This window comes from Muscardinus avellanarius (assembly GCF_963383645.1).
Source record: "Muscardinus avellanarius genome assembly, chromosome: 15".
In the NCBI taxonomy this organism is placed as follows: Eukaryota; Metazoa; Chordata; class Mammalia; order Rodentia; family Gliridae; genus Muscardinus; species Muscardinus avellanarius.
Genome location: NC_137801.1, coordinates 89,300,876 through 89,313,518, shown reverse-complemented (window position 1 = coordinate 89,313,518; position 12,643 = coordinate 89,300,876). Strand labels below are relative to the sequence as shown.

The window sequence follows — 12,643 nt, the reverse complement described above, 5'->3', positions numbered from 1 at the left end:
CTTTACTTCTACTTTTAAATACACATCATTTTTCTCACCATGAAACAGCTACCAAATCAGCTAGAAATCTCACACCCTAAAGCGACAGTGTTCCTGCGGCCAGTTGGTTTTCTTTGCCTTCTTAGTAGTGGGCAGTTTCTTAGCAACATGTTTAGTTTTCTCTTTTTTTTCCCCTGGGGCTTGAACCCAGAACTGAACCCCCTGAGGTACACCCCCGAGCCTTTTTTTTTTTTTTTTTTTAGTGCTGGGGATGGAACCCAGGGGCATTTTACCTCCAAACTATATCCCCAGCCCTGTTTTTTATTCTTTATTTTGAAATGGGGTCTCACTGAGTTGCAAAGGGCCTTGCTAAGTAGCTGAGGCTGTCCTTGAACCGCGATCCTCCTGTCTCAGCCTCCTGAATGCTGGGACCCTTTTATTTTTTATTTTGTCTTGCCAAGTTGCTAAGGCGGGCCTCCAAGCTGAGATCCTCCTTTCTCAGTTTCCCACGTCCTGGGATCACAGGTGTGTGTGACCACGCCCAGCTGTGTTACTTTTCTGTTGCTGCAAAATTGATAGTTTATGACAACGCTCATGGCTGAGCACAGGTTCTCTAGTTTATAAATGCAGGGAGTTTGCTCAGAGTATTAGAGAGATTAAGATGTCGTATGGGCCGAATTCTTGTCTGGAGGCTCTGAGAGGAAATTCATTCCGAATTCAAGTGTTTTATAAATAAAGGACTGATAAGTAACAAAGTAATAAAATTTTAAAACTTTTTAAAAAAATAATTCTTTTCTAAAATATTTCTTAAAAATTAACTTTTTTGAGTTGTTACCTGAGAGATATTTACATAATTTTTGTAGATGTGCTAATGATCTCAAATAATATAAAAGTTGGCCTTTTACCACGTAAAGAAGCCTGTACATAGAAATGAAGAGCCAAGTCCTGAGGGCTCGCCACTCCTGCTGGCCGGCCCCGCAGCGGGGTGGAGGCTTAGTGTTCAGTTACCCGCCAGGGGTGCACGGTGTTCCAGGGAGCGTCTGCGCACCCGGCTCCAGCTCTCAGTCATCACCCACGTGCAGAGCGGCAGGCGGTGGGGTCGCGGGCAGGTAAACGTGGAGGCAGCTCAGAATAGACGGCTCAGCTGCACGTTTTGACTTGGTCATCTTGCTAATTCAAGCAATATTTCAGTGCTCCCGAGCACGCCGAGGTTCATCCGGGTCAAGGCCAGGCGTTCAGTTTTTACACTGCTGTAACAACACAGACTCGCTGAGTCGCACACCCAGCTTTGTAGATGGTGCAATAAAGGGGAGCAGCCAGTGGGGCTGCGCCTGCGCCTGCCAGTGCTCCCGTGTGTGGACCTTCCAAGGAGAGTCAAGACAAGCATGTTCACAGGCTCCCAGTTCTCCCATTTTGAAATGAACCTAGCTTTAGACAGACAGAAGAGACTGAGTAACATCAAAGACTCCAGCTCGCTGTTCCCCGCTGGGCCGCCTCGGGCTGGCCCACAGAAGAGCTTTATGCACAGAGAATCCTCCCCGACACTTCTCAAGAAGATAGGCTAAGTGGGTATGTAATCAAAGAGCAAGTTAGAAATGGACCTGTGTCCCACCGTTGGGAAGTAGCGTGAACAGGGAAACCACCGCACCTACCAAAGCTACGTTTAAACCACCTAGATTCGTGTCGGAGACGCGGCCAGAGTCCTGCTGTCTTTTCTTACCTTTTTCTTCTCCGTGCTTTCCAGGTGAGGGAGGAGAGAGAATTCGCTCCTAGGGGAAGGGTAACCTCATCCCCTCCGCTCCAACTTATGCTGTAGAAAGAGGCTTTGGGGCAGAAGGGTGTCGGCTGTCCAGGAGAGCAGGGCCTCTCTGTGTGGCGGCTCTCTTGCTGCTGCCTTTGTTACCCGCAGGATCCCTAGTCAGGTTTTACTTCTTTGACAGTAAGATGTTCCTCTAGTTCACAAATTCTTTTTTTTTTTTTTTTTTTTGGTGGTGGTACTGGGGTTCCTGGAAGCCCTTCTACCTCCGGGCTATACTCCCAGACCTATTTTTATATTTTTTATTTGGAAACAGGGTCTCTTAAGCCAGCAAGGCTAGCTTCGAACCTGTGCAATTCTCCTGTTACCACCTCCCAAGCGCAGGGATTACAAGCGTGCGCCACCACACCCGGCTTCACAAATTCTTTGATCACTAATTGATTACCATCTCCACTGAAAACTAAGAACTTTGTTCAGCCTATAACTAAAATTTTATTTATTTATTTATTTATTTATTTATTTATTTATTTATTTGGTACTGGGGTTCCTGGAAGCCCTTCTACCTCCGGCTACACTCCCAGACCTATTTTATACTTTTTTTAAAATTTGGAAACAGGGTCTCTTAAGCCAGCGAGGCTGGCTTTGAACCTGTGCGATCCTCCTGTCTGCTTCCCAAGCGCGGGGATTACAAGCGCGCGCCACCACACCCGGCCTAAAATTCTCTATTTTAGTATATTTATAATACACAATAATCTCATGAGTATTAATGACTATGTGTAGAACTTAAATATTCATTCTACTTTAGATTAAACTCCAGTGCCCATGCACGTCACTGGGAATTTAACAAAATGCAGATACAGCGTAGGATAGCGCTCTGTCTGCTGGTCTGGCATGTGTGCGTGTGACGATACGTAGAAGCACATTGGAGAGCAGAATAGAATGCCGTTCTTGCAGGAGCCACGGCTTCCTGGCCCGGTGGTGTTAGCTCTGGTGGAGGGAGCTACAGGCAGACGTGTGGGACAGCGAGCCCGCCAGGGTTTTAGCTTTGTTTCATACAGCTTTGCACTGTGTCGGTGAGTTTTGAAACAGGGACTTACTACTTTTGTAACTTAAAACAAAAGAAAATAGCAGTGCGACCTGTGTAGAAATAAGAAATGGATTTATTTAAAACCTATTATTGAGTGCCTGCTAGGTGCCAGGCACTGTGGATAGATCCCTGAGCCACAGAGGCCTTGGAGGTCAGGACACCCGAGGGTGCGGGCCAGCAGCACAGTGAGGAGCTCGAAAGAGGGAGGAGGGAGAGCAGAGGAGGAGGAGGAGTGCGGGCAGGGAGGGCTAAACCGCAGCTGGGAGCAGAGAGCAGGACCCTCCAGTGGACTCCATCCCAATGGAGCTGGAGAGGCAGGCAGCGGCTGGGTTAAAGTCGCTGCTCACCCAAGACGCTCGGGCTATCTGGTTTTCTTCTTTTGAGTGAGTTTTGGCAGATTTTCGAAACATGCATCCATTTCTTCTAGTTACTAGATTTCTGATGGGCATAGAATTGTTTATAACATTCCTTTATCGCCCTTTCTGTGTAAAGGATATACAGCTGTGTCTGTATTTTAGTTCCTTATTTTGTCTTTCTCTTTTTATCCGGTTATTCTTTTATTATTTATTTATTTATTTATATTTTTTGGTGGTACTGGGGGGTGGAACCCAGGGGCTTTCTACCTCCAGGCTATACTCCCAGACCTATTTTATATTTAATTTGGAGACAGGGTCTCAACTAAGTTGCTGAGAGCCTCGCTAAGTAGCTGAGGCTGGCTTCGAACCTGTGCGATCCTCCTGTCTCAGCCTCCCAAGCGCGGGGATTACAAGCGTGGCCACCACACCCGGCTTCCAGTTATTCTTCACAGGATTTTTATCAGCTTTACGGACCTTTGTGTAGCGCCAGCATTGGTTTTGTTGATTTTTTTTCCTCTATTTTCTCTTTCATTAAGGTTTTCTTCTATCTTTATTTTTTCTTTTACTTTCTTTGGATTTACTCTTTTTAGTTTCTCAAAGCAAAAACATAGATTATTGATTTGAGACATTTATGTTCACAGTACACATATAATGCTAGAAATTTCCTTCCAAGTATTTTTAATGCTACCCACAAATTTCAATATACTGTGTTTTCATTTTAAATCAAAGTATTTTCTACTTTCTCTTGAGATTACTCATATAACTAGTGGATTATTTAGAAGTGTGTTTTATTGCAAACTGTGTGGGGATTTACCAGGTGTACACCTATCATCGCTATTATTTTAATGTCTTTACTTCGTGTGAGCCAGGCTGCCGTCAGCACTGTATGGCTCCAAGCTGAGTCTGTGTGCCCCGTGTGCGCTTACGGCAACCAGCGCCCACATCCCACGCTCCTAGCAGGTGTCTGTCCTCCCTAGGCTTTGGGCTACTTGGTAGCCAGTCCCTGTGATGGGTTCAGAAGGTTGTGATTTTGTCACGTGTCGTACTTGCGTTGCTGACATCGCAGAAGAAACGCTCTCTCCCACTTGCTTGGTCCTCAGGTGAAGCCAGAGGCCTGGCCTTTGAGCTACCGCTGGGTGGCATGGAGCGGTCTAGCCACAGAGGCGGGTGGTGAGAGGCCTTGAAGGCTTTGCACACTGCAGGGCCTTCTAAAGCCTCACTGCAGGCAGGCTGCGGGGCTGTGTGGTGAGACCGTGCTCGTCATTTGGCGCCCAGCCACGCCCGGCCACATGAGCTGGAGGAGCGCGGTGCTGCCTGCCCGTGTCCTCTGACTGCTCTCCTGATCTGAGTCCGGGGACGGGCGGTGGCAGAGGTGGGGGCTGAGGCCAGCACTCTGTCCTGGAATACTACAGCCGCCTAGGAGTGCGTGGCAGTCTGCAGGCCCAGCCCAGCCCAGCGCCCGCTGGCTGTCTGACGGAGCCGCCTATCATAAGGTGCTTCATTCCTGCCCCAGCACCAAGGGAGCCATCTGTCGTGCGTGACGGCAGACGTTTAGTATGAAGACCACTTTTTTTTTTTTGCAGGTCTGGGGATGGAACCCAGGGGCATTTGACCTCCGAGCTACATCCCCTGCCCTATTTTTTATGCTTTATTTTGAAACCGGGTCTCACTGAGTTGCAGAGGGCCTCACTAAGTAGCTGAGGCTGCCCGCGAACCGTGATCCTCCGGGTCTCAGCCTCCCGAATGCTGGGATGACAAGCATGCGCCACCACGCCCGGCTGAGACCACTTTTTATTGTTCTTCATTTTCAGTAGTTTGGCTAACTGGAAGCTTTAAAGGTAGACAGCTAGTTTATGAAAATGATCCCAAAGCACTCACTTTCGAGAACTTTAGTTGTCTAATCTTGGTCAGCTTGATCTGCTTACTTTGGTTACCCATCTAATTGTATTGCTTTTCTTTTTCAGAAAATTCTTCCAGGAGGAAATACATCATTTGATGTAGTTTTTCTTGCAAGAGTAGTAGGAAATGTAGAAAATACTTTATTTATTAACACATCTAATCATGGGGTATTTACTTACCAGGTAAGAACCAGAATTAAAACTTTCATTTATTTTTATAACATAGAGTCATTGGGCTGGGCGTGGTGGTACAGGCTTGTAATCCCAGTACATGGGAAGCTGCGACAGGATGGCAGGTTCACACCCACTCTCAACTACTGAGTGCGCTCCTCTGCAACTTAGTGAGATCGTGTTTCAAAATAAGGAATAAAAAATAGGGCTAGGGTGTAGTTTGGAGGTAGAATGCCTATGGGTTCCATTCCCAGTTTCAATAAATAAATAAAGTCATTATTGTTAACTCTGGGGATGATAAACAGTGTAATAATTCAAACTATTTTTGTTTGGGGGAGGTAGATGGAGGATTGAACCCAGACTTACTCAACCTCCAAACTACACCTCCAGCCTTTTTTTATATCTTATTTTGAAACAGGGTTTCATTAAGTTGCTGAGTGTTATGCTAAGTTGCTAAGGCTGTCCTTGAACCTGCGACCCTCCTCCTGTCTCACCCTCCCAAATACTGGAATTACAAGTCGTGCCCCAACCATGCCAGACAAGCATATTTATACTTACTGTGAATATCCCTGTTTAGTTCTGACTGTGAACAGATGATCTCAAAGCCACAGATAAAAGCTTAATGTGAGATTTGTTGGCAAAGAATACTAAAAAACTTTCATACTTTTAAATTTTCTACACACTTATGAAGCATACTTGATAAGAATTTCAAGATTAAAATGTACATGTCTGCTTTTTTTAGGAAATATGTTGTTTTGATAAATTTATATTTATAGGAATCATAGTAAATCTTTTTATGTATAAGACATTACCCTATGTGTGAATTAAGGTTTTTGTATACCAAAATTATTAAAAAGAATTGCTTATATTTGTCTGGTACCATACTGTAAACGTACTTGTCTGCATTATAGATTCTATTTTTCTCATGGTTTTTAGGAAGTTTAGAAAGGTTAAATAATTGCCCAGGTTAACAAGGCATGGTGGCACACACCTGTAATCCCAGCCCTTGGGAGGCTGAGACTGGAGGAGTGCAGGTTCGAAGCCAGCCTCAGCAACATAGTGAGACCCTGTTTTCAAAAAATAAAAAGGGATAGAGTATAGCTTGGAGGCAGAATTTCCCTGAGTTCAATCCCCAGCACCACAAAAACAAATAACTAATTACCCAGTTATGCTGCTAGTAAGTTGCTGCTCAGGGCTCAGAGGCCTGTCTTGTCACTACAGCCTGCCAGTCGCAACCACTGTACTCTCTGCCCTTGGGTCCTGAGTATCTATTCCCACCTAGCTGATTTCTTACTTTATAGTTTTTAGGCTCATTCTTAAATTTCCTTTTTAGTGACCTTTTGAAAATAAGTATCAGGGTCAAATCTTCCATTTTAGTAAGGAACCATGTCCTGCTCACTCGTGGTGTATGAATCTTTTGTTTTTGGTGGTACTGGGGTTCCTGGAAACCCCTCTACCCCCGGGCTACACTCCCAGACCTAATATATATATATAGGCTTTGCCCCTGCACGATCCTCCTGTCTCCGCCTCCCAAGCACGGGGATGACAGGCGCGGCCACCGCCCGGCTGTATAAATCCTTAAAGGTTGTTGAGTAGGCGCTCTGTAAACTGTGGAAGCACAGTTCAGTCATTCTGAAGCGCCGTAGAGAGAGTACTGGTTGAACGTACCCTTGACAAGTGAATAGGAAGACTATTAAAAGAGTGAAGCTGTGGCCCTAAGGCAGCCCCAGTGTTCTCTGAGGGTGGGCCCAGGCCGTTCCCAAGGCGCCCCGGCGCCCACTGTCCTCGGTCAGCCCTTCCCCAGCCTTCTGCTACGTTGGTCTGGATTCTGTCTGCCCCTCCTCCTCGGATCGCTGCCGGAGTGCACAGCGCTCGAGCTGCCTTGGGTCTTCTCCGTGACTCATCGGTAGCCGGGGGCTCCTGACACCTTTCCGTCGGGTGTCTGTCACATCGTCCCGTCCGCTGCTGCGCATGTGCGAGCACGGCCCATCCGCTTGGATCACCGGCTCGCCCTGCGCGGTCAGCGGGGCCTCCCGACGCAAGAATGGTCTGAGTTGGGGCTGATGTTTGAGAGAGGATCTTATGCCATGGAGTCGGGGAGTCAGTCTTTGACTGACGCGTGTGCGTGTGTGTGTGCACGTGCGCGTGCAGGCCATGATTTCAGGAAGGTCAGGTATTTCACTTCCCAACCTCTTATAGAAACTATTTCAAATATATACACAAGGAGTAAATAAAATATGTAGCCAAGTCAGGTTTCTAAAAAAGGTATTATTACTATTCTTTCATCTAGATTAGCCATGAGTCTCTCCAGGCCAAGCAGGTTATAACTGCGAAAGCATTCTTTCTTCTTTAAAACAGGTGTTTGGCGTTGGAGTTCCAAACCCATACCGCTTGAGGCCGTTCCTCGGGGCCCGGGTGCCTGTGAACAGCAGCTTCTCGCCTGTGATCAATATCCACAACCCCCACAGCGCGCCCCTGCAGGTGAGCTGGCTGGCGGGGCCCTGCTGGGGCTAGGGAGATGAGGAGGGGGTACAACCCCCACGGCGCGCCCCTGCAGGTGAGCTGGCTGGCGGGGCCCTGCTGGGCTCCCGGGGCTAGGGAGATGAGGAGGGGATACAACCCCCACAGCGCGCCCCTGCAGGTGAGCTGGCGGGCTTAGGGAGGGAGATGAGGAGGGGACACAACCCCCACGGCGCGCCCCTGCCGGTGAGCTGGCTGGCGGGCCCCTGCTGGGCTCCCGGGGCTTAGGGAGAAGAGGAGGGGATGCTGCATTCACAGTTCACACATGCGCATGCGTTCCCGAAGTTTGCAACACAGCGAGCTGGGTGTTGAGTTTGGGGACCATTTCTGAGTAGCTGGCTTCTGCGGTGTTTATGGTGGGGACAGCTGTTTGATTCGAGCAGTTTTCAGCTGCACAGGCTGTCTCTTGTTTGTTTTTCTTGCTTTTCTGGGTGCTTTCTGGCTCAGTATAAGCTTTAAAAAAAAGTTTGCATTAATTTCTGGTAATAAGTTTTTTGTGACGGCAGAAATTAAAATCCAGGGAAAGGGTAGTATAGAGTCATGGTTAAAAACCAACTGACGCTGGTGTGGTGGCGCACGCTTGTAATCCCTGCGCTTGGCAGGCGGGGACAGGAGGATCGCGCTGGTTCAAAGCCAGCCTCGCTGGCTTAAGAGATCCTGTTTCCAAATAAAAATATAAAATAGGTCTGGAAGTGTAGCCCAGAGGTAGAGGGTTTCCAGGAACCCCAGTTCCACAAAAAAAATAAATAAAAAATAAAAACCAACTGACCTTTGTTCATAAAATGTGGCCCTTGGGCACGCCCCTCCTTCAGGCCCGCCACACAGCGGCAGTGGCGAGTGTCACTCGGAGATGGCCTAGAAGGCCCCTTCAGCTTCCAGCTGTGCTGTCCATATGGATGGAGGCAGCTTTGGCTGCTCCCAGAAGAGTTCACAAGACACAGCGGCCACTTCCCAGCACTCGGGAGAGGAAAGGGGACCAGGCTGCCCCGAGCACCGCCATGGGCATTTCTCGGGAAGGTCCTCCAGATCCCGTGATGGATAGTCTGAGCCATCAGTCTGCTCTTAACGGAGACACTGTAAAGAAGAGAACACATGTGAACGCTTGCTGTGCAGCACAGACACAAGCGTTCTCCTGACTCTGCAACGCTTAGCAGTCAAACATGAAGAAAAGGCCCCTGGGACTTCCTGTGTCCAGTCTAGTTCCCTGCACAGAGCTTCTGTGATGATAGGCGCGTTCCCCATCTGCTTCGTCCTCGACTGACTCTTTCATCCCCGGCTTTATGCAGTATCGCACTCAGGCCAGCGGCTCTAGTGGCCGAAGAGTAACTGGACGTTTAATTTCATTTTGCTGCGATCGGTGTCGATTGGAATGCCACACGTAGCTGGTACGGTTGCGTGGCAGCACAGCCGAGCCCAGGTCTCCTCAGCAGCTCCAGGCTTCCCAGGGGATGTGGCACACAGGTGCCGTGTGTGTCTATGTCGCTGGCTTCGTCTTTCCCTAAGCTGCCCTAAGACAAATAGGACTGTATAAAAAGCAGGATTCTGTCACCATTCCTACTTTTAATATAAACTTGCCTTTGATTTTGTAATTCAGTAAATTTTCTGTTTTTCCCTATCATCAGTAATATTTTTCTGTTTCCAAATATTGTTAGATTTGTTTCCTTAATACCTTGAAAGATTAAGTGAAACAATTTGTGGTGTTTTCTGAAAAAATTCTGCTGCCACCCCATCAGTTAGGGTGGTATTATTAATAATACAGCACGTGCTCTCAGAGAGCCCGTGATGATGAGGGGACAGTGATACTGAGGGAGACCCTGGCTCGCCAGTCTTGGCAGAAGGTGTCACCTTTACAGCAGTGCACATCAAAAGAAGAGTCAAAGCAGAAATCTTCACTCTTACACAGCTTCCTTACTTCTGAAGGACTTTTTGTGGTAAAACAAGCAGAAGTGTTCCACCCACATTACCCCAAGTTTAATGAAGTGAATTAAATGTATTCTTCCTCTTTGAGATCTAGGGTTCCCTGCCTTTAAAGGAAAGGCTCCTATCATCTGACCCATTCTGTGCTTTGGATTTACCCAAGAGAAGGGTTTCTTTCAGTGTCCCTAGTAGCTGTACCTCTGATGACCAAACACTGGAAAATCCCAGATGTCCATCAATATGTGAATGCATAAAAAGTGACATAAAGTAGAACAGAACTGTTATTACATACGTGATAAATCCCCAAACAAGGAGGTACGGAGCCAGGCAGGAGCGTGCGCAGTGCTTATTCCCTTTTACGGAGCTCTAGGACACACTGTCTGCCTTGGCTGAGGGCAAGCTTGAGCTGGGGCGGCTGCCTGGAGACGGAGGAGCAGAGGTCTGGGTCGCAAGGGGCACGAGGGACTGGCCGTCCTCCTGGAGGTGATGGCCTCAGGCCTGTGCTGTCGTTACGTCAGCGACACTTCAGGAAGCCTTTTCTAAAACGTTGTAAGTGTGAGCACAGCCACTGAACTGTTAGGATCTGTGAGGGCACTACGAAGAGAAGCCAGATATTTTTATTTTTGTGATTTTGTTTCAGTTGACACACAGTAATCACACATGTCTTGAGGTACAGTCCGATATTTCACTGGGTATTATAATGTGTAATGATCTTACCAGGGTAATCAGCGTATCTGTCTCCTCAGACATATACAATTTCTTTGCGTTGGGAATAGTCAAAATCCTCTCTACTAGCTACTTTGAAGTGTGCGGTCAGCGTGCCAGCCGTGCTCCCTGCCGTGCTGTGGAGCTTGAGAGGACGTTTATCCTGTCCCTTTGTGCCTTGTTCTAGCTCGCTTTTCGCGCTCCATCTCTTCCTCAGAAATAAAGGTGCTGGTACTGCGTTAGAATTGTTACACACGGCCCAGAATAGTATTTGTCATCACTAGGTCATAGTTGTAGTTATTGGGTCCGCTCCAGATCCTAATATGCATATGCAAATAGAGAAGTGCTTGTGTTATCAGAAATACAGACTCTGTATTTCTGAAACTTGAAAATGTCCATAAATTACTTGTAAAACCTAGTCTCAGAGCTGGGCGTGGTCCAAGTACTTGGGAGGCTGAGACAAGAGGATCACACGGGTTAGAAACCAGCCTCAGCTACTTAGTGAGGCCCTGTCTCCAAATAAATATAAAATAGTTCTGGGAGTATAGCCCGGAGGTAGAAAGCCCCTGGGTTCCATCCCCAGTACCACAAGAAAACATAAAAAACAAAAGAAAACCTAGTCTCTGAAACCACTTCACATTTTAATTTTCAGCACTGGGTGTATTCATTCCCATCACCCCTCCATGCCAGTCTGGTATGGAGCTGTACCTATCCTCTGTATTTCTATCTTTCTAATAAAATTCTTAAAAAAAGAATTCAGCATCACCTTGTTTAAATTTAAGAAGCCACCACTGCTTATGCCCACAAGGCACTGGATTTGGTATTGGATTTAGTATTGGGCTGTAACACTGTCCTGCATGTATGTCTATCAACACTTTGAGGTGTTTCTGACAGCTTCTGTACAGCAGTCGGCTTTTGAGCGTAACTGCATGTGCTCTGTTGCCCCAGGTTGTGGAGATGTATTCCAGTGGAGGAGACCTTCACCTGGAGCTTCCAACAGGTCAACAAGGGGGTACCCGGAAGCTGTGGGTGAGTAGGGCGTGGCTCCCCTGTGTGCTCACAGGTGGCCGGAAGAGACCCGTGCGGTCATCTGGAGACGTGTGGGTGACTGTGTATAAAGTATATTTGAACGTTGTATCCGTGAGGGGAATGTAAGTCATAATTCTCACGTAGAGCAGTGAACAGAGCAACCTGCAGTTCAGCCCTGTGTGCACAACAGGGGGCTTTCCGGGCTCTCTCAGAACCATGCTGGGAGAGTTGCCTCTGAATCCATCACTAGTGATGTGCCTTGCACCAAAACTAAAACAAAACTGGGAAGGGGTTCATTCTGCTTTCACAGCAGAGTTTAACATTCAGACTGTTGCTAGGGGAGGCGCATCTGCAGAGAGCCCAGCCCTGTGTGGCGTCGCATCCGTCAGTGGGCTGCATCTGCCTCCAGCAGCTCTGCGTTTCCAGCGTCTGTCTGTTTCAGTGCTTAGACAGTCACTTTTTCTTGGTGAATAGTAGCAAATATTAACTAAATTAAAGAACATGCAGGAAGAACCTTATGGAAAGGTTCTGACATAAGTTATTTTGAATGCTGCTGGGCTCCAGTCCAAGGGGAAAAGAGCATTGCCGTGAATGCAGTTTTGTACAGAGGTCACTCAGGCCGCGACTCATCTGTAATCAGACCCCTCCTTTACCACTGCGAGTCACTTCTGAGGATCAGAGTGTCTTTCTGCCACACACACACACACACACACACACACACACACACACACACACACACAGAAAAGATATAAAGAGGACATTCCTGTGATGTTGACTTGAACACTTCAGAACACATTTGTCAGTCCATGCTTGGCTTTAATTCCCAAAATACAGAAACACGCTAGCAGGGAGAAACACGGTGGACAGTCCATTTATGTAGCCCTTCGTAAAAACATTTCACCTCGGAAAGATGCCCTTGTTTAAAAAGCCTTTGGGATAGAGTGCGTAACACGGGGCTTCAGGGGAGCATATATCATCTGTTAAGTTTGTACTATAATTCTAGACAGAAAACTAAGAATTTACTGCAAGAAGAAATTGCACCCAATAAACAAGAGAATTCAGAGTTCTACATAGTCAGTGACCAAAATGAACCGTAGCAGAGAGCAGGAGATGTCTTCTTATTCCCGGGAGCTACAGTGAAAGGCGCAGCAGCTCACTCCTGCAGACCTCGAGGGAAGCAGCTCGGGTGCTGGGCACGGCAGCCTGTGCCAGTGAGCACAGGGCC

At 47.5% G+C, this 12,643-nt stretch overlaps 1 protein-coding gene across 1 annotated transcript in view; it reads left to right on the top strand.

Annotated features, from left to right (window-relative positions):
- TMEM131 (transmembrane protein 131) overlaps window positions 1–12,643 on the top strand; it is a gene marked incomplete at both ends in the record, with an annotated part of 77,741 nt that overhangs the window by 18,936 nt on the left and 46,162 nt on the right. The window contains 3 exons of the mRNA XM_080711457.1: window positions 5,143–5,259; window positions 7,606–7,728; window positions 11,338–11,418. Of these exons, the coding sequence (XP_080567583.1) occupies window positions 5,143–5,259; window positions 7,606–7,728; window positions 11,338–11,418 (321 nt within the window). The remainder of the gene's footprint in view (window positions 1–5,142; window positions 5,260–7,605; window positions 7,729–11,337; window positions 11,419–12,643) is intronic.